At 43.4% G+C, this 18,084-nt stretch overlaps 1 protein-coding gene across 3 annotated transcripts in view; it reads left to right on the top strand.

The window, feature by feature from the left end:
* Positions 1 to 403: 403 nt before the first annotated feature.
* LOC139568517 (growth factor receptor-bound protein 2-like) overlaps positions 404 to 18,084 on the top strand; it is a 40,355-nt gene continuing 22,674 nt past the window's right edge. The window contains exons 1-2 of one of the 3 annotated variants that reach the window (XM_071390392.1): positions 404 to 580; positions 1,395 to 1,688. In XM_071390392.1, the coding sequence (XP_071246493.1) occupies positions 1,611 to 1,688 (78 nt within the window). In that variant the 5' untranslated portion in view covers positions 404 to 580; positions 1,395 to 1,610. Of the gene's footprint in view, positions 787 to 1,225; positions 1,689 to 18,084 lie in introns of those variants that run through there. The other 2 variants (XM_071390393.1, XM_071390391.1) reach the window with 2 other exon arrangements.

Genomic DNA, 18,084 nt, shown 5'->3' with positions numbered 1-18,084 from the left:
ACGGACCCACAAAGAATTTGAAAACAAATCCTATTTTGATGAACTCCCTTATCTATTAGGTTAAATACCACAGTGTGCCATCACAGCAGCAAGATTTGTGACCTGTTGCCACAAAAGGGCAACCAGTGAAGCAAAACATCAATTTTAAATACAAACTATATTCATCTGTCTAATTATTTTCGCTTTTGTACTTAAACTATTTTCACATTGTTACAACATTGCGCATAGCCAGAAGGATAACATTTGAAATGTCTCTATTCTTTAAGAAACTTTTGAGAGTTTAATGTTTACTGTTAATTCCTGATTGTTTATTTCACTTTTGTTTATTTTCTATTCCACTTCCATTGCCAATCTAAACATGTTACCCCTGCCAATAAAGCCCTTTGAATTGCATAGAGAGAGAGCGAGAGGGCGGAGCAGTGGAACAGGGGAGTGGGCAAATTTCTGTGCAGATTTAAGTATTCCCAAAATGTCGCGATAAGGAAGCTTCCTATATACAGAGCTCACGTTCTAGGAAGTGGATAGCCTACTAAAAACACGTTTTTTGTATAATTTCAAGGGATAGCAAGTAGAAAACAAGGTAACATTAAATGAGTGTAGGTGGACTAGGCCTAGGTTACTTCAGAGACCTGAACAGTTTAATTTCAAGCAAGACCTGGTGGACCGTCGTTCACTTTTTTGACATGATTTAGCCTATATTCTTGTTTAATTAACCTACATTGTAGGACTAGCACAACAATAGCCTAATAGTCGTATCTTCGTCATCTTTCTTCTGTTGGAGCTAAAGTAGGCCTACAAGTCTCATTTCGTAGTTTTAGCAATTGTGACAACTAGGTTACTTTTAACTTTGTAACAAACTGTTGCTTGTCAAATTTGTGAACAATAATTTATTGCATTGTTACAACTATCGCAGCTCTTTGTTTTCACTCGAATGAGCTGGAAAGGTATACAAAAGAATGACTTGGCTAATGGCAAGGAAAGAGGGCAGAAAACATTGTACGCGACATAAAACGATTTTGAGTCGAAATTAGACATTCCATATTTAGCTCGAGTTTTGAGTCATCAACCACATCTGCTGTCAAAAATCCTCTACAAGGCGTGTAAATTAGCAATCCCATTGGTTTTGCACAGCTACAGAACACCTATTGGATATGACAGTATTCTCACATCCGATTGGTCAATTGTGGAGATGATGTGGTTTAGTTGGCTTGAGGAAACGTCAATCAGATTATATCCTTCCTCCCCTGATTGCGCGAGCGTCAGAATGCTAGTATTGTCTATGGGCGCGGCATCACTTCACAAGCTATCATATTAGTGCATTGTTTTCCGGTGTTGGTTAATGTTGCTTTACTGCTACATAGTCTCAGGTTTTCTATCTGCGTTCATATTCACAGGTTTGTAGCGGCGTGCAGCGAGTGAGGGTATTTGTGCTACTCGGAGTGACTGGTCAGACCAGGGGGAAAACGGGACCGGAGCTGTTCTGTTCTTTTTTTTCTGACATTGTTCATAATTTTCATCATTCCTTTGAGGAATAAACTCAATTGAAAGACTTCAGAAGGGTACTTGTGCATTCATCAACACAGCATACAGGTGTTCCAACAATCCTCACCATGGAGGCCATTGCCAAATACGATTTCAAAGCCACTGCAGATGATGAGTTGAGTTTTAAGCGTGGAGAGACGTTGAAGGTAAGCAGCCCATTGCTTCACTATTTATATTCTTAAGAAATGTGTCATATTTTTCCTTTGTGGTTATTATTAGGCCTAGTTATTACACTATTTGCAATAGCCTGTTACCTTTTTGTTGTTGGTCATTTTGTGTCTTCATATTAGACACTCCTGCACAGTAACTGGTTTTAAGGACATTATCTAACAACTTGTAACCAGTAAGACCCCTAATTCACTTTAATTGGTCGATTTAATAAAGTATTTTCTAAGAGATTTTACCTTGTCTTTTCAAAGGTCTATTTATTATGATAGACCTACAGAATGAGAGGGAATATAATGAAATATAAACATGTTGCAGGGGTGTTAGTTGTCCTTTGGTTCCAACACATTGAATGAGGGGCAACTAATGTCTTTGCCAATGGCAAATCATATGGTAATCGGTGTCATGTTTTCAAGGAAAAGTTCAGCGATTGTTTCTGTACAGATATGGAAAAGGATAGCACTGGTAGTCTTTGGCAGGACACAATTCTGTCTTTCTCACATCCTATAACAAGCATCCTATACTGTACGCCACATTTTACATGCAGTCGTCATTTTGTGTGGAGAACCAGAATGAGCAACCCCAAAATTAGTCTTTGTAGCCTATATGACAATAAGTTTTAGTCAAAGAAATGCTACAAGAGGAAACAGAATGCTACTGTAAGTAACCCTCCCCCTAGTTTGTTAAAAACTACGCTTAATAAGCTCTTCCATTGAATCCTTTCATTATCCTCAGTAGTTCAGCAATATTGGACTTCTTCTGTGGTTAGACTGTGGACTGTGATAATGCTGAAACAGGAAGTCTCCAGTATCATCCTTGGCTTCTATACATTTTCCCTCACTCAGTCAGAAACGGAGAAGGAGAGCTAAAGAGAGGATGAGCTGGCAGTATGTTTCCAACCACACCCCTTCCCTTGCTGGGATTATGACAGCACCTTCATTTCAGTGTCAGAACTGTACATTAACAGCTCTGCTTCAAGACATGCTATAATGGTTATAAAAGCTCTATTATAGCTGAACTTTTTGTGACATAACTGCATGCTGACACATGACTGCCTGCACTGCAATCATAATACTGGTGTCAGTTCGGGTTAAAACCATATGCAAAAAAACCCCAATATGCAGTAAAGAGAAGATTGAGAGTGAAGTGTGTGTTTCTGAGGTAAACAGCTGGTTGTGGTTGTGTGCAGTCTTGTCTTCTTTCCAGTTCCCTCTTTCAGCTGGTGTTTTGAGAACGGTCTGGCCCTGTGCTCTGTTCTCCTCTACTCTGGCAATGTACCCCGGCAACGCCACGTTCAGAGGCAGAAACAGATCTGGCAAACCAGGACAGGAATACGCATTCATATCTCCTCGAGAGAAACATCAGTTGAAGATGTTCACACTAGAAACAGGAACAAATCTGATCATGTGGCCTTAAAAGGAATATGGCCGCGAGCTGTGAAAACAGTGAACAAAGTTGTCAGTCAATTTGTTGCCTCATTCAACCTCAGTTCATCATGCAGCGGCTTTCGCACTTCAAAGAGAAGCAGTGTTCGTCACGCCGTTTCTGGCGGCATCTACCGACTTAACAAGTCTGGAACTGCCCAAGAGGAGCATCTGAAGGACAATTGGTGCGATTGCCGATCGGTGATAGGAGGCATGTGAGTGCAGGCTATATTGCATACAGTATACACTAGTCTAAGTAACTTTTACTATTCGTATAGTACATTCTGTCAGCCAAACCAATGTCCCTCCTGTATTAGCCAAGCTTTTAGCCGGCGTGACAATGACCATAGCATTTAGCAAGACGGCACAAACAGACCTGGGAGCGGGCTATATTCTAACAGCCAAATCAATCGATTTTTTTTCTTGTGTTATCTGATTTGTTCACAGAAATGAAGCTCAATGGAGAGCGAACATTCTTTATCTCAGCCCTGTAGAAGGGGATGGGGAGTATGCCAGGCAGCTTGCTCCATCCCCTGGGCCTTAGGCTTCGCTCGCTTGGCGGGTACCACATAAATATTAATCGTCCAAGAGTGTGATGTGGTGTGTGGCAACAACTTGCCGGTAAAAACACTACTACACCCGAGGCTATTCTCTCTTTTTTTTTTCTCTCTCCCTGCTCGGTTCTTCCTGCGTAGCATGCATGCATGCATGAAGTCCGCCCGGAGTTGCGAAAGGGTTCTGTCGAGTTCCGTTTTTGCAACTTCCCAGGGAACGCTCTGCTGACGCAGTCTTGGCTCTTCTGAGTTCATAGAGGGAGAATCTGGAGGGGATTCAGGAACGTCGGCAGTGATCTTATCCCTCCTTTCCGAATTGAATTCTGACCGTGGAGGGAGGATGGCGGGAGAACGGGGCTCTTAGGCACAATTCTCGGGGCCCATAGGTGTCCTCTTCTTAACCACACACTTCAAAGCTTCTGGCCTGGCACTGTGTCAATGCTCCAGTACTGTTCCAGCATGTACTATTACACAAGTGTTGTTACATGGTATTCAGTGAAGTGGCTCTTGTGAAATAGGTCTACTCTCTCTTGATGAATTGAGCTCTAATGGAGTAAGCCTACTGTCTTCCAATGCGTGACGTGCCATGTCCATGATCGATTTAGCTCAGTTCTTGAGATCCCCTTACAATACAGGGGACATTAAGTCCTCATAGATATTTTTAGAAATCTGTGAAGATGAGAGATTATTTCCTCCTAATATGTAGGGTAACTCCCCCATCCCCCACTTTACAAAGGGTGGAGGAGTTTATTCTCTGGAATTGAGTTGTCAGGAAGAGAATGGCAGAAATAAACAACACTTGCCGCCAGAAGTCTTGTATGATGTCTTGAGTAACACAAACATCTCGGTTTTTCTCATGCATTTAGAAGGGCATGAGAGGAGACCTCAGTTTTTATTTACGGAGGTTTTTTGATGCAGGACAGACTTTCAATGGCTCTGGGGCATGCAACGTCTCTTTCTCGCTCCCTTTATTTTTTCTGTCAACTGAGGCCGCAGCTCAAAAGCCGTGCACCATCAGGTCTAAATTTAGCCTGCAAGCAAGGAGTGGAAAGAAAAACCATCTGAGACAGGAACCTGGTCACGGTCTGCGTGGCTGATGGAGAAGTCCAAAGAGAATGGAGCATCACTCTGGTCAAACAAAGGAGAAGAAGGAAACAACAAACAGCTTTGGTCTCAAATCACCTGACTTTGTCTGGCTAAATAGTTTTTAGGTAAGTAGCAGCACCTAGCCTGGTCCCAGATTAGTTTTTGCTGTACAGCCAAATCCTATGGCCATTGTCAATGTCGTTTGGCTAAGGCTATACAGCACAGATCTCAGACCTGCCTGGTCTGGTCACTTTGGCTCTTTGACTTTTTGGTGCAAACCCACGGACGTCAGAAGTCTGTTTTCCCGAGCTGGCAGTCAGGCACAGAAGGATAAAGAGGGAGAGAAAGAAAGAAAGCACTCCACTCTCCCAGAGGCAGCGGGAGCTAAAACGGGATGTACTGTGAATGTACAGTAAAGTGTCTGTCAACACTAGCTAGTGAACTGAACTCATTCCCATGGCGGATGTTAACCTGGCTAGGTTTCTTAGGACCTTATACACCAGAAGCTGCGTCCTATGGGTCACTTATGTCATGCATGATAGGTTCAACCTTCCCAAGTTCTCTCACGTCACCCCGCTCCTCCGCTCTCTCCACTGGCTTCCAGTTGAAGCTCGCATCCGCTACAAGACCATGGTGCTTGCCTACGGAGCTGTGAGGGGAACGGCACCTCCGTACCTTCAGGCTCTGATCAGGCCCTACACCCAAACAAGGGCACTGCGTTCATCCACCTCTGGCCTGCTCGCCTCCCTACCTCTGAGGAAGTACAGTTCCCGCTCAGCCCAGTCAAAACTGTTCGCTGCTCTGGCACCCCAATGGTGGAACAAACTCCCTCACGACGCCAGGTCAGCGGAGTCAATCACCACCTTCCGGAGACACCTGAAACCCCACCTCTTTAAGGAATACCTAGGATAGGATAAAGTAATCCTCCTAACCCCCCCCCTCCCCCTTAAAAGAGTTAGATGCACTATTGTAAAGTGGTTGTTCCACTGGATATCATAAGGTGAATGCACCAATTTGTAAGTCGCTCTGGATAAGAGCGTCTGCTAAATGACTTAAATGTAAATGTTCTTCTGCCGTTTTACCATAGCATTTCTATGTGTATACTAATGAGTGTGTATGGGTGCGTGTGTGGTTGACACTGACTCCTTTGACAGGGCGAATGTACAGTATATCAACGCTCCCATTTACAAGGTGGAATCACCACTCTATCCAGATGAGTGTCAAGACAAGGGCGATGGAAGGAAAGACAATAGACCCACATTGACTATCCCCATTGAGAGAAGAACAGAACAATCATTAATCCATCTGCCCTTCTCTGTCACAGCTCTTGTCCTTATCTTTGTCCTCCAGAAGGAGGAAATGAAGGTGAGCGATGCGGCTGGCTGCACTCCTCCATCTCTCCATTTCTCTCCTCTGTTCCCTTCATCCCTCGTTCTCTTCATCCTGCCGACTGAAGCATTGTTGATAGAGAGAACGAGGCCCTGTTTATTTATTTCCCCTGGCAGAAAGAGAGTGAGTGAGAGATTTTAACAAACTAGCAGGTCCCATGTCAGAGCATGTGACCTGCTAGAGGTGCTAAAGAAGACCGAGGGAGAACAGGTCTAAAGTAAACCCACATTCCTGTGCCAGGCTCTCTCTCGTCACCTCCCGTCAGGTTAGGTTTGTGAACTAATGTCCGGGTGTTTTAACAAATCGGGCACTCCCCCTATAGGTTAAGTTAGGATGTTCTAACAAATCATGCACTCCCCTCAATACAATGGCAGGGTGTTAAAAACATTTTTGCACCCTCGTCCCCCTGCGGCTACTGTAGCATAGATGATGCTTATTACCCTTGGAAGTGAATCTGACCTAATTACAGCATGAGATCGTCTGACTGGAGAGCTGGCAGTGCACACATGCACAGAGATATATATATACAGTGGGGAGAACAAGTATTTGATACACTGCCGATTTTGCAGGTTTTCCTACTTACAAAGCATGTAGAGGTCTGTAATTTCTATCATGGGTACACTTCAACTATGAGAGACGGAATCTAAAACAAAAATCCAGAAAATCACATTGTATGATTTTTTAAGTAATTAATTTGCATTTTATTGCATGACATAAGTATTTGATACATCAGAAAAGCAGAACTTAATATTTGGTACAGAAACCTTTGTTTGCAATTACAGAGATCATACGTTTCCTGTAGTTCTTGACCAGGTTTGCACACACTGCAGCAGGGATTTTGGCCCACTCCTCCCTACAGATCTTCTCCAGATCCTTCAGGTTTCGGGGCTGTCGCTGGGCAATACGGACTTTCAGCTCCCTCCAAAGATTTTCTATTGGGTTCAGGTCTGGAGACTGGCTAGGCCACTCCAGGACCTTGAGATGCTTCTTACGGCGCCACTCCTTAGTTGCCCTGGCTGTGTGTTTCGGGTCGTTGTCATGCTGGAAGACCCAGCCACGACCCATCTTCAATGCTCTTACTGAGGGAAGGAGGTTGTTGGCCAAGATCTCGCGATACATGGCCCCATCCATCCTCCCCTCAATACGGTGCAGTCATCCTGTACCCTTTGCAGAAAAGCATCCCCAAAGAATGATGTTTCCACCTCCATGCTTCACGGTTGGGATGGTGTTCTTGGGGTTGTACTCATCCTTCTTCTTCCTCCAAACACGGCGAGTGGAGTTTAGACCAAAAAGCTCTATTTTTGTCTCATCAGACCACATGACCTTCTCCCATTCCTCCTCTGGATCATCCAGATGGTCATTGGCAAACTTCAGACGGGCCTGGACATGCGCTGGCTTGAGCAGGTGGACCTTGCGTGCGCTGCAGGATTTTAATCCATGACGGTGTAGTGTGTTACTAATGGTTTTCTTTGAGACTGTGGTCCCAGCTCTCTCCAGGTCATTGACCAGGTCCTGCCGTGTAGTTCTGGGCTGATAACTCACCTTCCTCATGATCATTGATGCCCCACGAGGTGAGATCTTGCATGGAGCCCCAGACCGAGGGTGATTGACCGTCATCTTGAACTTATTCCATTTTCTAATAATTGCGCCAACAGTTGTTGCCTTATCACCAAGCTGCTTGCCTATTGTCCTGTAGCCCATCCCAGCCTGTTGCATGTCTACAATTTTATCCCTGATGTCCTTATACAGCTCTCTGGTCTTGGCCATTGTGGAGAGGTTGGAGTCTGTTTGATTGAGTGTGTGGACAGGTGTCTTTTATACAGGTAACGAGTTCAAACAGGTGCAGTTAATACAGGTAATGAGTGGAGAACAGGAGGGCTTCTTAAAGAAAAACTAACAGGTCTGTGAGAGCCGGAATTCTTACTGGTTGGTAGGTGATCAAATACTTATGTCATGCAATAAAATGCAAATTAATTACTTAAAAATCATACAATGTGATTTTCTGGATTTTTGTTTTAGATTCCGTCTCTCACAGTTGAAGTGTACCTATGATAAAAATTACAGACCTCTACATGCTTTGTAAGTAGGAAAACCTGCAAAATCGGCAGTGTATCAAATACTTGTTCTCCCCACTGTATATATATATATATACATACACACACACACACACACACACACACACAGAGTTGTCTCAGTGTATCTTTGAAAAGTTTACTGCTACTGTCTGACCCAGTCGTAAGGCCAAAGGCTGCTCTTGTTACCCCTGTGTTCAGGGACCTTCGCTTTGAAGCCATCCTGGAGCCTTGCTTCCTTGTTTTCCTGCTTGTCCTCCTGTGTGGTTTGGGATGGGTAGATGCCGAGTTCGCTCCATTTCTGTTGGGAATGTCCTGAGATTTGACAACGTCTAAGGAACGAGGGATTTTAAACTTTCAGAAGAAAAGAGTATTTTCAGGTGTGCTCAGAAATTTCCAGATAGTTTCATTTTGCATGGGTTGACTTCACCCAGTCTTAATTCTCTCCAGGGCTACAGTAGTTGAGGCTCACCACAACCCACTCCCTACTGCTCTTTAGCTACGAGTGTGATCATGGGCCCGACAGTGTGAAAAGCAAGACATCTTTTCCTGTCACAGCTAATGCTTCTCTTGACTCTCAGCCTCACAAAACGCATGCAAGCAGATGCATACACACAACTGTGTCAAGCCCACCCTAGAAAACACACGCACGTACACAGACACACACTAAACTAATCCACAGTGGGACTAGCGTGGGCTCTTCAACATGATGTTTTTCCTCAAAGCTGCGATCCCCAACACTGCTCTGTCTAATGCCTCGGAAACAGCCCTCTCACCCTCTCCTCTCTCACACCACACACAGCCTCTCACCCTCTCTCTCACACCACACACAGCCTCTCACCCTCTCCTCCCTCTCACACCACACATCCTCTCACCCTCTCCTCTCTCTCACAACACACACAGCCTCTCACCCTCTCTACAGTGCTCTTTCAAAGATCCATCTCTAAGCCCAGTCAAATGCTTTAACCATTGATTAAACCTAAACCGGCCTTCTCCCATGTGGACCAACCATACAATACATTGGCCTGTTAGCTTTATACGGATGGCTTTCTAACTAGAAGCTTTGTTTTCCCTCCCTCCCCTGAGCTTTTAAATACATTTTTTTTCACAACACCCTGAAATGGCTCCCTATTCCCTATATAGTGCACTACTTTTGACCAGAGTCTTATGGGCCCAATCAAAAGTCGTGCGCTATATATGAAAATAGGGTTCCATTTTGGATGAACAAGTTGCCTTCTCACACCTCATTTGTCTTTACTGTGATGTCAATAGAGCCACTTCCTGATATTGATTGTTCTCACTCTATTTGTATACTTCAGGGACTGGAGGGAACAGGCTAAATGCTCACTGCAAGATTATTTACTGGTTTGCTTCAATTCCAGGAAAAGCATAATTGTTTCAGGAACTGTGTGCGTGTGTCTGTGTGAGATAAATTAAGCAATTTCTTCTTTCCCATCCTGTAATTTGGCCGTTGTGATGGAACACAATTCCATCAACATAATGTGCGTGAAAACACCCATAACTTTTGCGGTTCCGAAAGTGGCATTTGTTTTATTTATTTAAAAGAGCCTGCCTGGCTGCTGCTCTGCTTCACTCTCCCTTGTACAGCTCCGGTTAATAAAGTAGCTAAAAATGAGCCTTTTTTTTCTCCTACTAAATGTTACAGCATAGTTGCGTTAGTTATTTGTTAAAAAAAAAATCACAAATCCCTTTATGATGATGATCAGGACCTGTTGGTGGTAGTTTTGTGATAGTTGCACTGTGATTTTACATTTAGTGAGGGGGGGGGGGGACGCTTTTCGGTTAGGGATTTTTTTTCTTAACGTCAACAATCCAAATTTCACAGCCATAGTTAAGTTACTACCATAAAGAAGTGAAATATTTGTTCATGATCAGCAAAACAAGCTTACAAAATTGTAGAATCAATTTGCAGTACATGTTTTAGCTAGCTAAACTAGATTCTTTACATCCACTGCACTGGGTTTCACAAGATGACAGCCTGGTTTGCTCAGGAGTCTCTAAAACATTCAACAACACGTATTACAAGTCATACAAATGTCACGTCCACCAGCAAGCTAAATATATGGTTAGTTGGCTAATGTTAGCTAGTCACCTTGTTAAATAGCAAATTTCGTAAATTAACTTATGACCAAAAAATATGCATAATCCTTTCCTGCATTAAAATATTCCTCTTAACTTTAAATTTTTTGCATGATTTTGTTATGACGTAATAATTACTTAAGTTTGCTTCCATCGTAGTATTTTTGCAACTTTAGAGACTTGGGTCACAGTGCTTCATGGTAGTTCTGATAACCACTAGATAGGAAGTCTGCATGTCAATTTGCATCGTTTGGAGGGTCAACTACAGGGCTCAAAGGCACTACCCCTCACTCAAAGTTGAATTGGAACACCACTTCGACTCGATGTGACTCGCGGGATGGCACAAAACGGAGGGGGAGGGCTGAGGTTGGGGGTAACTGGGATTGAGCCCGAAGAGGCGGAGCGAGAGGGTTTACTCCGCCCATAATCTGTCCACATTTAGAAGATTATTAATTATTAAGCAAGTGAAGTGTTTTTTTGTATGGGGGGGCAATGAGAGTTTAGTCAAGATAAAAATGTATTGCTATTGGGATATTGTGAGGCTTTTTGATCTAGTAGACATTTCAAAATGCTTAGCATGTTACGAGTGTACCGACGTAAGTGTGATGCGAGTGATATCCCGGCAACTTCTAATAAAGAACTCTTTATATCAGAGTTGTCCCTGTTGGAACTCGTGACAATCTATGCATATTCATGAGGTTAGCATAGCATCTCACTCTACATTGAAAACAGGCGGTTGACGTCAACACCCCGCATTTTAATATTTTTGACAAAACTATTAAATAACGAGATCTATACACCAATCACCAGAGAGGAATAGACAGGAGCTCGACAGCCTGCCATTCCGCTCTGTGGACAACGAATCCCATTGTTAGGGATTGATGCGTATCCCGTCATTATATCCAGTATCTCTGGTTATACCCAAACTCTAGTTTATTTATTTTATTTTTACCGGGACAGTGCACATTAATCAACGTTTCAGTAAAAGTGCCGGTTTTAGCCAGCCGGCTAATTTTCAATCGCAGTCCCTGGGCAGGTTATTAAAAAGAATTACAATATAGACAATCATTGAGCAGTGAGCACACGCAGAGCAACATAGGACAAGCAAGACATAGCATACAGACAGAGCAACATAGAACAAAAAGCAGCAAGACAAAATTCATAAAAGCAACAAAGTGTTTCCACACCTCACAAGCTACAGACAACATGGAAAGCGGCAATACACAGCTAGGGATTATGTTCACATCTGATTGACCTTTAGCCATGTCTTCATGCATTTTGTGAAAGTGTGATATGTGGTGCAGTTATGTGTGTCTGATGGCAGTGTATTCCAGACATGGGAAGCTGTCACAGAGAAAGCGGATTGACTAAAGGTGCTTTTCCTTAAGGAAAAGTCTATATCCAGAGTTTCTGATGAGTTTTGTGACACCACTGCCTCTGAGAAGTAATAGTTACGATGTAACGATCCTGTTACAATTGTTTCTGTACACATTTGAGCAAAATAACCATATTTTGCAGTTCCAGAAGCCTTGTGGTGTGCGTCTGAGAGTAACCAGGGGAGCAGGGAGAGGGAGAGAGATGGCAACCATGTTGACTCGCAGTGGTAGACGTATTGCTCGTTATTCATCTCGTCTGATTACGTAGTATCTGTCTTGACTGCATCAAACTGAGAGAAATTAGCTTAGCTAGGCTAATTGAGACTACATTACTTTAACTGTGCGGTTTCCATTCCTTTCTATAGCAAATCACACCATGCCCAAATGAGCGCGTCCGCAAATTGATTTTGTCCCCCCACACCAAATGCGATCACAGCATGCAGGTTGAAATATCAAAACAATCTCTGAACCAATTATATTAATTTGGGGACAGGTTGAAAAGCATTTATGGCAATTTAGCTAGCTAGCTTGCAGTTGCTAGTTAATTTGTCCTATTTAGCTAGCTAGCTTGCTGTTGCTAGCTAATTTGACCTGGGATATAAACATTGAGGTGTTATTTTACCTGAAATGCACAAGGTCCTTGACTCTGACAATTAATCCACACATATAACGGTCAACCGAATCGTTTCTAGTCATCTCTCCTCCTTCCAGGCTTTTTCTTCTTTGTACTTTATATGGCGATTGGCAACTAACTTTCATAATAAGGTGTATTACCGACCTCAGTTCATCTTTCAATCACCCACGTGGGTATAACCAATGAGGCGATGACACGTGGGTATATGCTTCTATAAACCAATGAGGAGATGGGAGAGGCAGGACTAGTACCGCATTCAGCGTCACAAAAAGAACTGACTTCTATTTTAGAGCTTGGCAACGCAGACGCTCGTTTGCGCACGCGAGCAGTGTGGGTGCAATGATTGAATAACATGTATGTGTACATTTATTTCGCATTCAGATTATTAAGTAGCAGCCTACCTGTTGGCTCTCGGTGTTGTAGCCTGTCTTTCTCATTTAACTTTTAGTTCTGTCATTTTAATTCCATCTTCCATTGATTAGCCTAGATATCTGCCACACGGAGCCTCTATCTATGACTGTAGCCTAGTGCCGGTTTGATGACTTCAGAACAGTACTTCCACTGGTAGTGACTGAGTGAAGGAAATGCGACTGTTAAATGTCAAACTGCTATGGAATGAAAGTCCAGCTTCAGTATTCCTCCAGTTTGAACCACAACCAGAGGATGGGTATATTACGGGCATATTGCTGTTCTGCTGTTCTCATTTGTTGTTCATATGGTAAGTATGTATTTGTTGCACGAGAAATATAAGGAAAGCTATTACTGCCACCAGTACAGGCATTGTGAAAAACACAAGGCTCGTCGTCAATGAATTGAGTGGTATCCGTTGACAGTTTCTGATGTGCGCAACTGATGTAGTGATGTCCCATTCCCTAGGCCTAATTTAGCTCTCCCTTCCACTAGTTGCTCCATTTTGAGTGCCACTCCTCCACCGAGCGACCCTCTAAAACGAGGGGGAGGGCTAAGGGGAGGTATTTGGAATAAGCCTTCCTCTCTGGTTTAACCTAGTCCTTGCGTGCCAACATGCAGTACAGGACTCTCGACCCTAGTCCTTGCGTGCCAACATGCAGTACAGGACTCTCGACCCTAGTCCTTGCGTGCCAACATGCAGTACAGGACTCTCGACCCTAGTCCTTGCGTGCCAACATGCAGTACAGGACTCTCGACCCTAGTCCTTGCGTGCCAACATGCAGTACAGGACTCTCGACCCTAGTCCTTGCGTGCCAACATGCAGTACAGGACTCTCGACCCTAGTCCTTGCGTGCCAACATGCAGTACAGGACTCTCGACCCTAGTCCTTGCGTGCCAACATGCAGTACAGGACTCTCGACCCTAGTCCTTGCGTGCCAACATGCAGTACAGGACTCTCGACCCTAGTCCTTGCGTGCCAACATGCAGTACAGGACTCTCGACCCTAGTCCTTGAGTGCCATTTTTTTGATTGAACTGACCTGGAAGACCAGCTGTGTTAAATTCAATCACTGAGTTGATCAATTAGCTCAGTTGGTTAAGTATGTTGCCTAGTTGGGACAAAAAGATCGACTATGTAGAGACCCTCTGTTGCCTCATGCTGACTCATCCCCAGCTGGTCTCATCACTGTGGGTGAGTCAGTTGGCATTAGAGTGCTAACATGCTAGGCAGGCACCCCAACATACAGGACTCGTCTTCTGCTCATCTTCCCGATCAGAGTGACTCATTCCTCTAAGTTACCCCTGCGCTCCTTCACACTAAACAACAGCAGCATACAGTGTTTTCCACAAGCACATGGAGTAGCCAGCCAGGGTCAGGTTAAGACATTTTTGCCGAACAAGCTCTATTTTGGTGGCCTCTGGTACATTCTAATACTGGATAGTTTCTGGCTGAAAATACAATCAGGATATAACACTGATCAAATATTTTCACACTTTTACATTGTTAGTTTCATCAGCTGTTGTGCAATATGATATAAAACACAGGAACAACTTCATTTTGACTGCACTGGGCCTTTAATGCATCCTGTAAGAGTCTGACTTCCACAGGCTTCAGGTATGATTGAAGAATGAAGTAGGTGTTGAACATGGGCTTTGCCACACAGAAAGCAGCATTCTCAAAATTTTCATTAAATCAGTAGACCGACAGTATATATCTTTTGAAAATAAGTATACGTGGCTTTTAAAACAATTCAAAGCCTACCAGTATGCAAATTAGAGAGCCAAATTACCGAATCGCATCGTTAAGAGAGCAGTTGGACTACTGACGAGTCACTCACTTTAACATCATTGTCTGGCGAGTACTAAAAGACTTCATATCAAAAATACAAATGAGATCTTTAGTTTACTTGTCCCGATGCGACACCATGGACATATACAGTAACTACGTTGTATGATTTATGAATGGCAAGGATATATGAGATTGACTTCCTACAGTCAGTTCCACACCTTTTATAAACAAGTCAAGCTGGCTGTTCGTCAATCAAAGCACAGTAAAGAGCATATGCGCCACCACTCCGTGGATGTTTATGAAACACGCCAGGGTCCAACGGTAGCTTTTTTTTCTCACTGGTAAAATTTGTCATGTTGGGCCCTGGAAAAAATCTACTGGCCTGAACAGAATTTCTACTGGCCCGGACATGGTGTAGTTCTTAAAGGGATAATTCAGTATTTTGGCAATGAATGTTTGAAGGAAGTTGCTAACTAGCATTAGCACAATTGCTAACTAGCATTAACACAATGGCTGGAAGTTTATGGTAACTGCTAGCATGCTAGTAGGTACCTAGCATTAGCTTGTGAAAACTTCATTGCCAAAACCCAGAAGTATCCCTTTAAATGCACTGGGGTCATGCAGGGCCTATAGGTTGGCAGCATGCTTTCTCTCTATATTAAGCTATTAAGAGGCTACATTTGGTGATTATATGTATTAAAAAGCTGTGTAATATAATTTGGCAATGTAAGTCATTACGCTATTCTTTAGAATTGTATTAATTGCGTAATTTTTTTTCAAAAGTATGTAATTTTGAGAAGATTTGAAAATAGGACGTTGCCTCTTTGAGTCCAAAAGACATATCAACATGGCTACAGTAGGCTAGCCAAGACTAATTCTACATGTCTTTTTGTAGCTTTCTTTTTGCAGACTATCAACAGTAGCCAGCATATTGCTAGTATGTTTACTTTTGTAAATCACTTTCACTAAAAGAAGACAATAGGCTAGGTGGATTTCGACTCATCGTTAAGCACTTTATATAGGATGTGCAAATTCATGCTCCATCCCTCCGTGTAAATAAATTTGACTGCAACCACAGCACACACAACACACACCCAAGTACCGAGAGACGGGACAGACAGCAGACTGTCAAACCAGCAGTGTTCCCTGTCATCACTCACTTTGTAAAGCATAACCTCGTTCAATAGCTCTCCTCAAAATAGGATCAGTTGCAGTTACCTCTGTAGCATCTGCTCGTCTGTCACCTGGGGTGAGTCAGTTAGCATTACCGCGCTAACTTGTTTATGCTAGCGCTAACATGCCCAGGCCCGGCTGCCTGCTGTGTCTCCTGTGAGGCGAGAGACATAGTTCGCATTAGAGATACACCAGGGACACTCATCTTCTCTTCATCTTCCCAGCCAGAGTATCAGAGTGACTCATTCCTCCCCTAAGTAACCCCTGCGGTCCTTCACAAGTGGTAGATGTCATACCACTCACTACACCTGTCAGTGGAGCAGGGCAGAGAGCAGGGTAGAGGGGTTAGCTTGTGTTTGTGCGTGTATGCTTTCTTCTCCTGCATTAAAATCTCCTTTCGATTCTGCTTTCTCTCTCAATTCAATTTAATGGCTTTATTGGTATGGGAAACATATGTTTACATTGCCAAAGCAAGTGAAATGGATAATAAACAAAAGGTATCTCGCTCTCTCTGTCTCTGTGCTGACCCTGAAACTCTACTGTTGTTGACAGTTTGTAGACATCGATAGAAAGCCCTCCCAGGGGGAGAGAGTGTCTGAGAGGGGCCATCTGGGCAGACTAGATCCTCAGAGGGCTGTCCCGTACACTGGGCCTCTCTAGTCTGAGTGGGCTATGTTGTGACTGCCTGTCTCAACCTAATGGGCCTGCTCTTTCACACTCTGTCGCTCTTTCTCTCTCTGTCATTCTTTCTCTCTCTGTCGCCGTGTCTGTTTATTTCTCTTTCTAATCCAGACAGCCCCAATCTGGGATCTCGTTAAAAGTGTCCCAGTGCTGTAGCTGGATTAGAGGTTTAGCTGTCGCTCCTCGCCCTTTATCCCCTCCTCCTCCGACACAGGATAAATAGACCTCATGGATTAGCCCCAAAACAGAGGCTGGGACCGGGGCCAACCGGGCAGAACCGGGACAGGGGGCAGAGAGGGACACAACAGCACACAGCTCTTCAGGAAAGCAAGGCCCCAGCTGCTACAGGCTAGGCTCTTGGCACCATCCAAAATCCCAGAAAACTGGAGGGTTGTGTAATGAACCTCGATTACCACTGACTTTATCCAAGTGAAGACTTGGATGTGTGGCAACTGGCAATGTAAGATTCAGTCCAACTAGAGGATTGTGTGATGTACTACTACACTATGCATCAATGTTTTAGTGTTGCTATTTACATAAAGCAGTAGTTTGGATGATGTTGTAGACACGCTAGGTACCATGTTACTATGCAAAGTATGCATCAATGCTTAATGTTGCTATTTTCATAAAGCAGTGGGTTGGAAAATGTTAGACATGTCATAGTTTGTTTTCAGAGGTCTAAACAGATGCAAATCACTGTACTGTACATGGAAATGCACCACTTTCTTCACTGTACCAATTCCTACAGTATGCTTCAATAAATCGCTGCTTAAAGCACTATTTGTATGTTTTTGTGGAGACAAAGCTGATTCTTGTGAGTTTATGTAGAGCCTCTTTGTGGAAAGAAATATACTGACCAAAAATATAAACGCAACATGTAAAGTGTTGACCCCATGTTTCATGAGCTAAAATAAAAGATCCCAGAAATGTTCCATATGCACAAAAAGCTTATTTCTCTAAAATGTTGTGTAGAAATGTGTTTACGTCCCTGTTAGTGAGCATTGCTCCTTTGCCAAGAGAATCAATCCATCTGACAGGTGTGGCATATCAATAAGCTGATCAATAAGCTTGGGCCGGCAAGAGCTACGGACAACAAACACAATTGCATTTTATCGATGGCAATGTGAATGCATAGAGATACCGTGATGAGATCATGAGGCTCATTGTTGTGCCGTTCATCCGGTGCCATCACCTCATGTTTCAGCATTATAATGCACAGCCCCATGTCACAAGGATCTGTACACAATTCCTGGAAGCTCAGAATATCACAGTTCTTCCATGGCCTGCATACTCACCAGACATGTCACCCATTGAGCATGTTTGGGATGCTCTGGATCGACGTGTACGACAGCGGGTTCCAGTTCCTGCCAATATCCAGCAAGAGGAGTAGGACAACATTCCACAGGCCACAATCGACAGCCTGATCAACTCTATGTGAAGGAGATGTCGTGCTGCATGAGGCAAGTGGTGGTCACCAGATGCTGGCTTTCAGATCCACGCCCCTACCTTTTTTTTTAAAGTATCTGTGACCAACCAATGCATATCTGTATTCCCAGTCATGTGAAATCCATAGATTAGTGCCTAATGAATTTATTTAAATTGACTGATTCCCTTATATGAACTGTAACCTAGTAAAATCTTTGAAGTTGTTGCATGATGCGTTTTATATTTTTGTTCAGTGTAGATATA

Source organism: Salvelinus alpinus, chromosome 2 (genome assembly GCF_045679555.1).
Source record: "Salvelinus alpinus chromosome 2, SLU_Salpinus.1, whole genome shotgun sequence".
Classification (NCBI taxonomy): Eukaryota; Metazoa; Chordata; class Actinopteri; order Salmoniformes; family Salmonidae; genus Salvelinus; species Salvelinus alpinus.
Note: the sequence above shows the minus strand (reverse complement) of the source record. Positions and strands in the feature narration are given on the sequence as shown.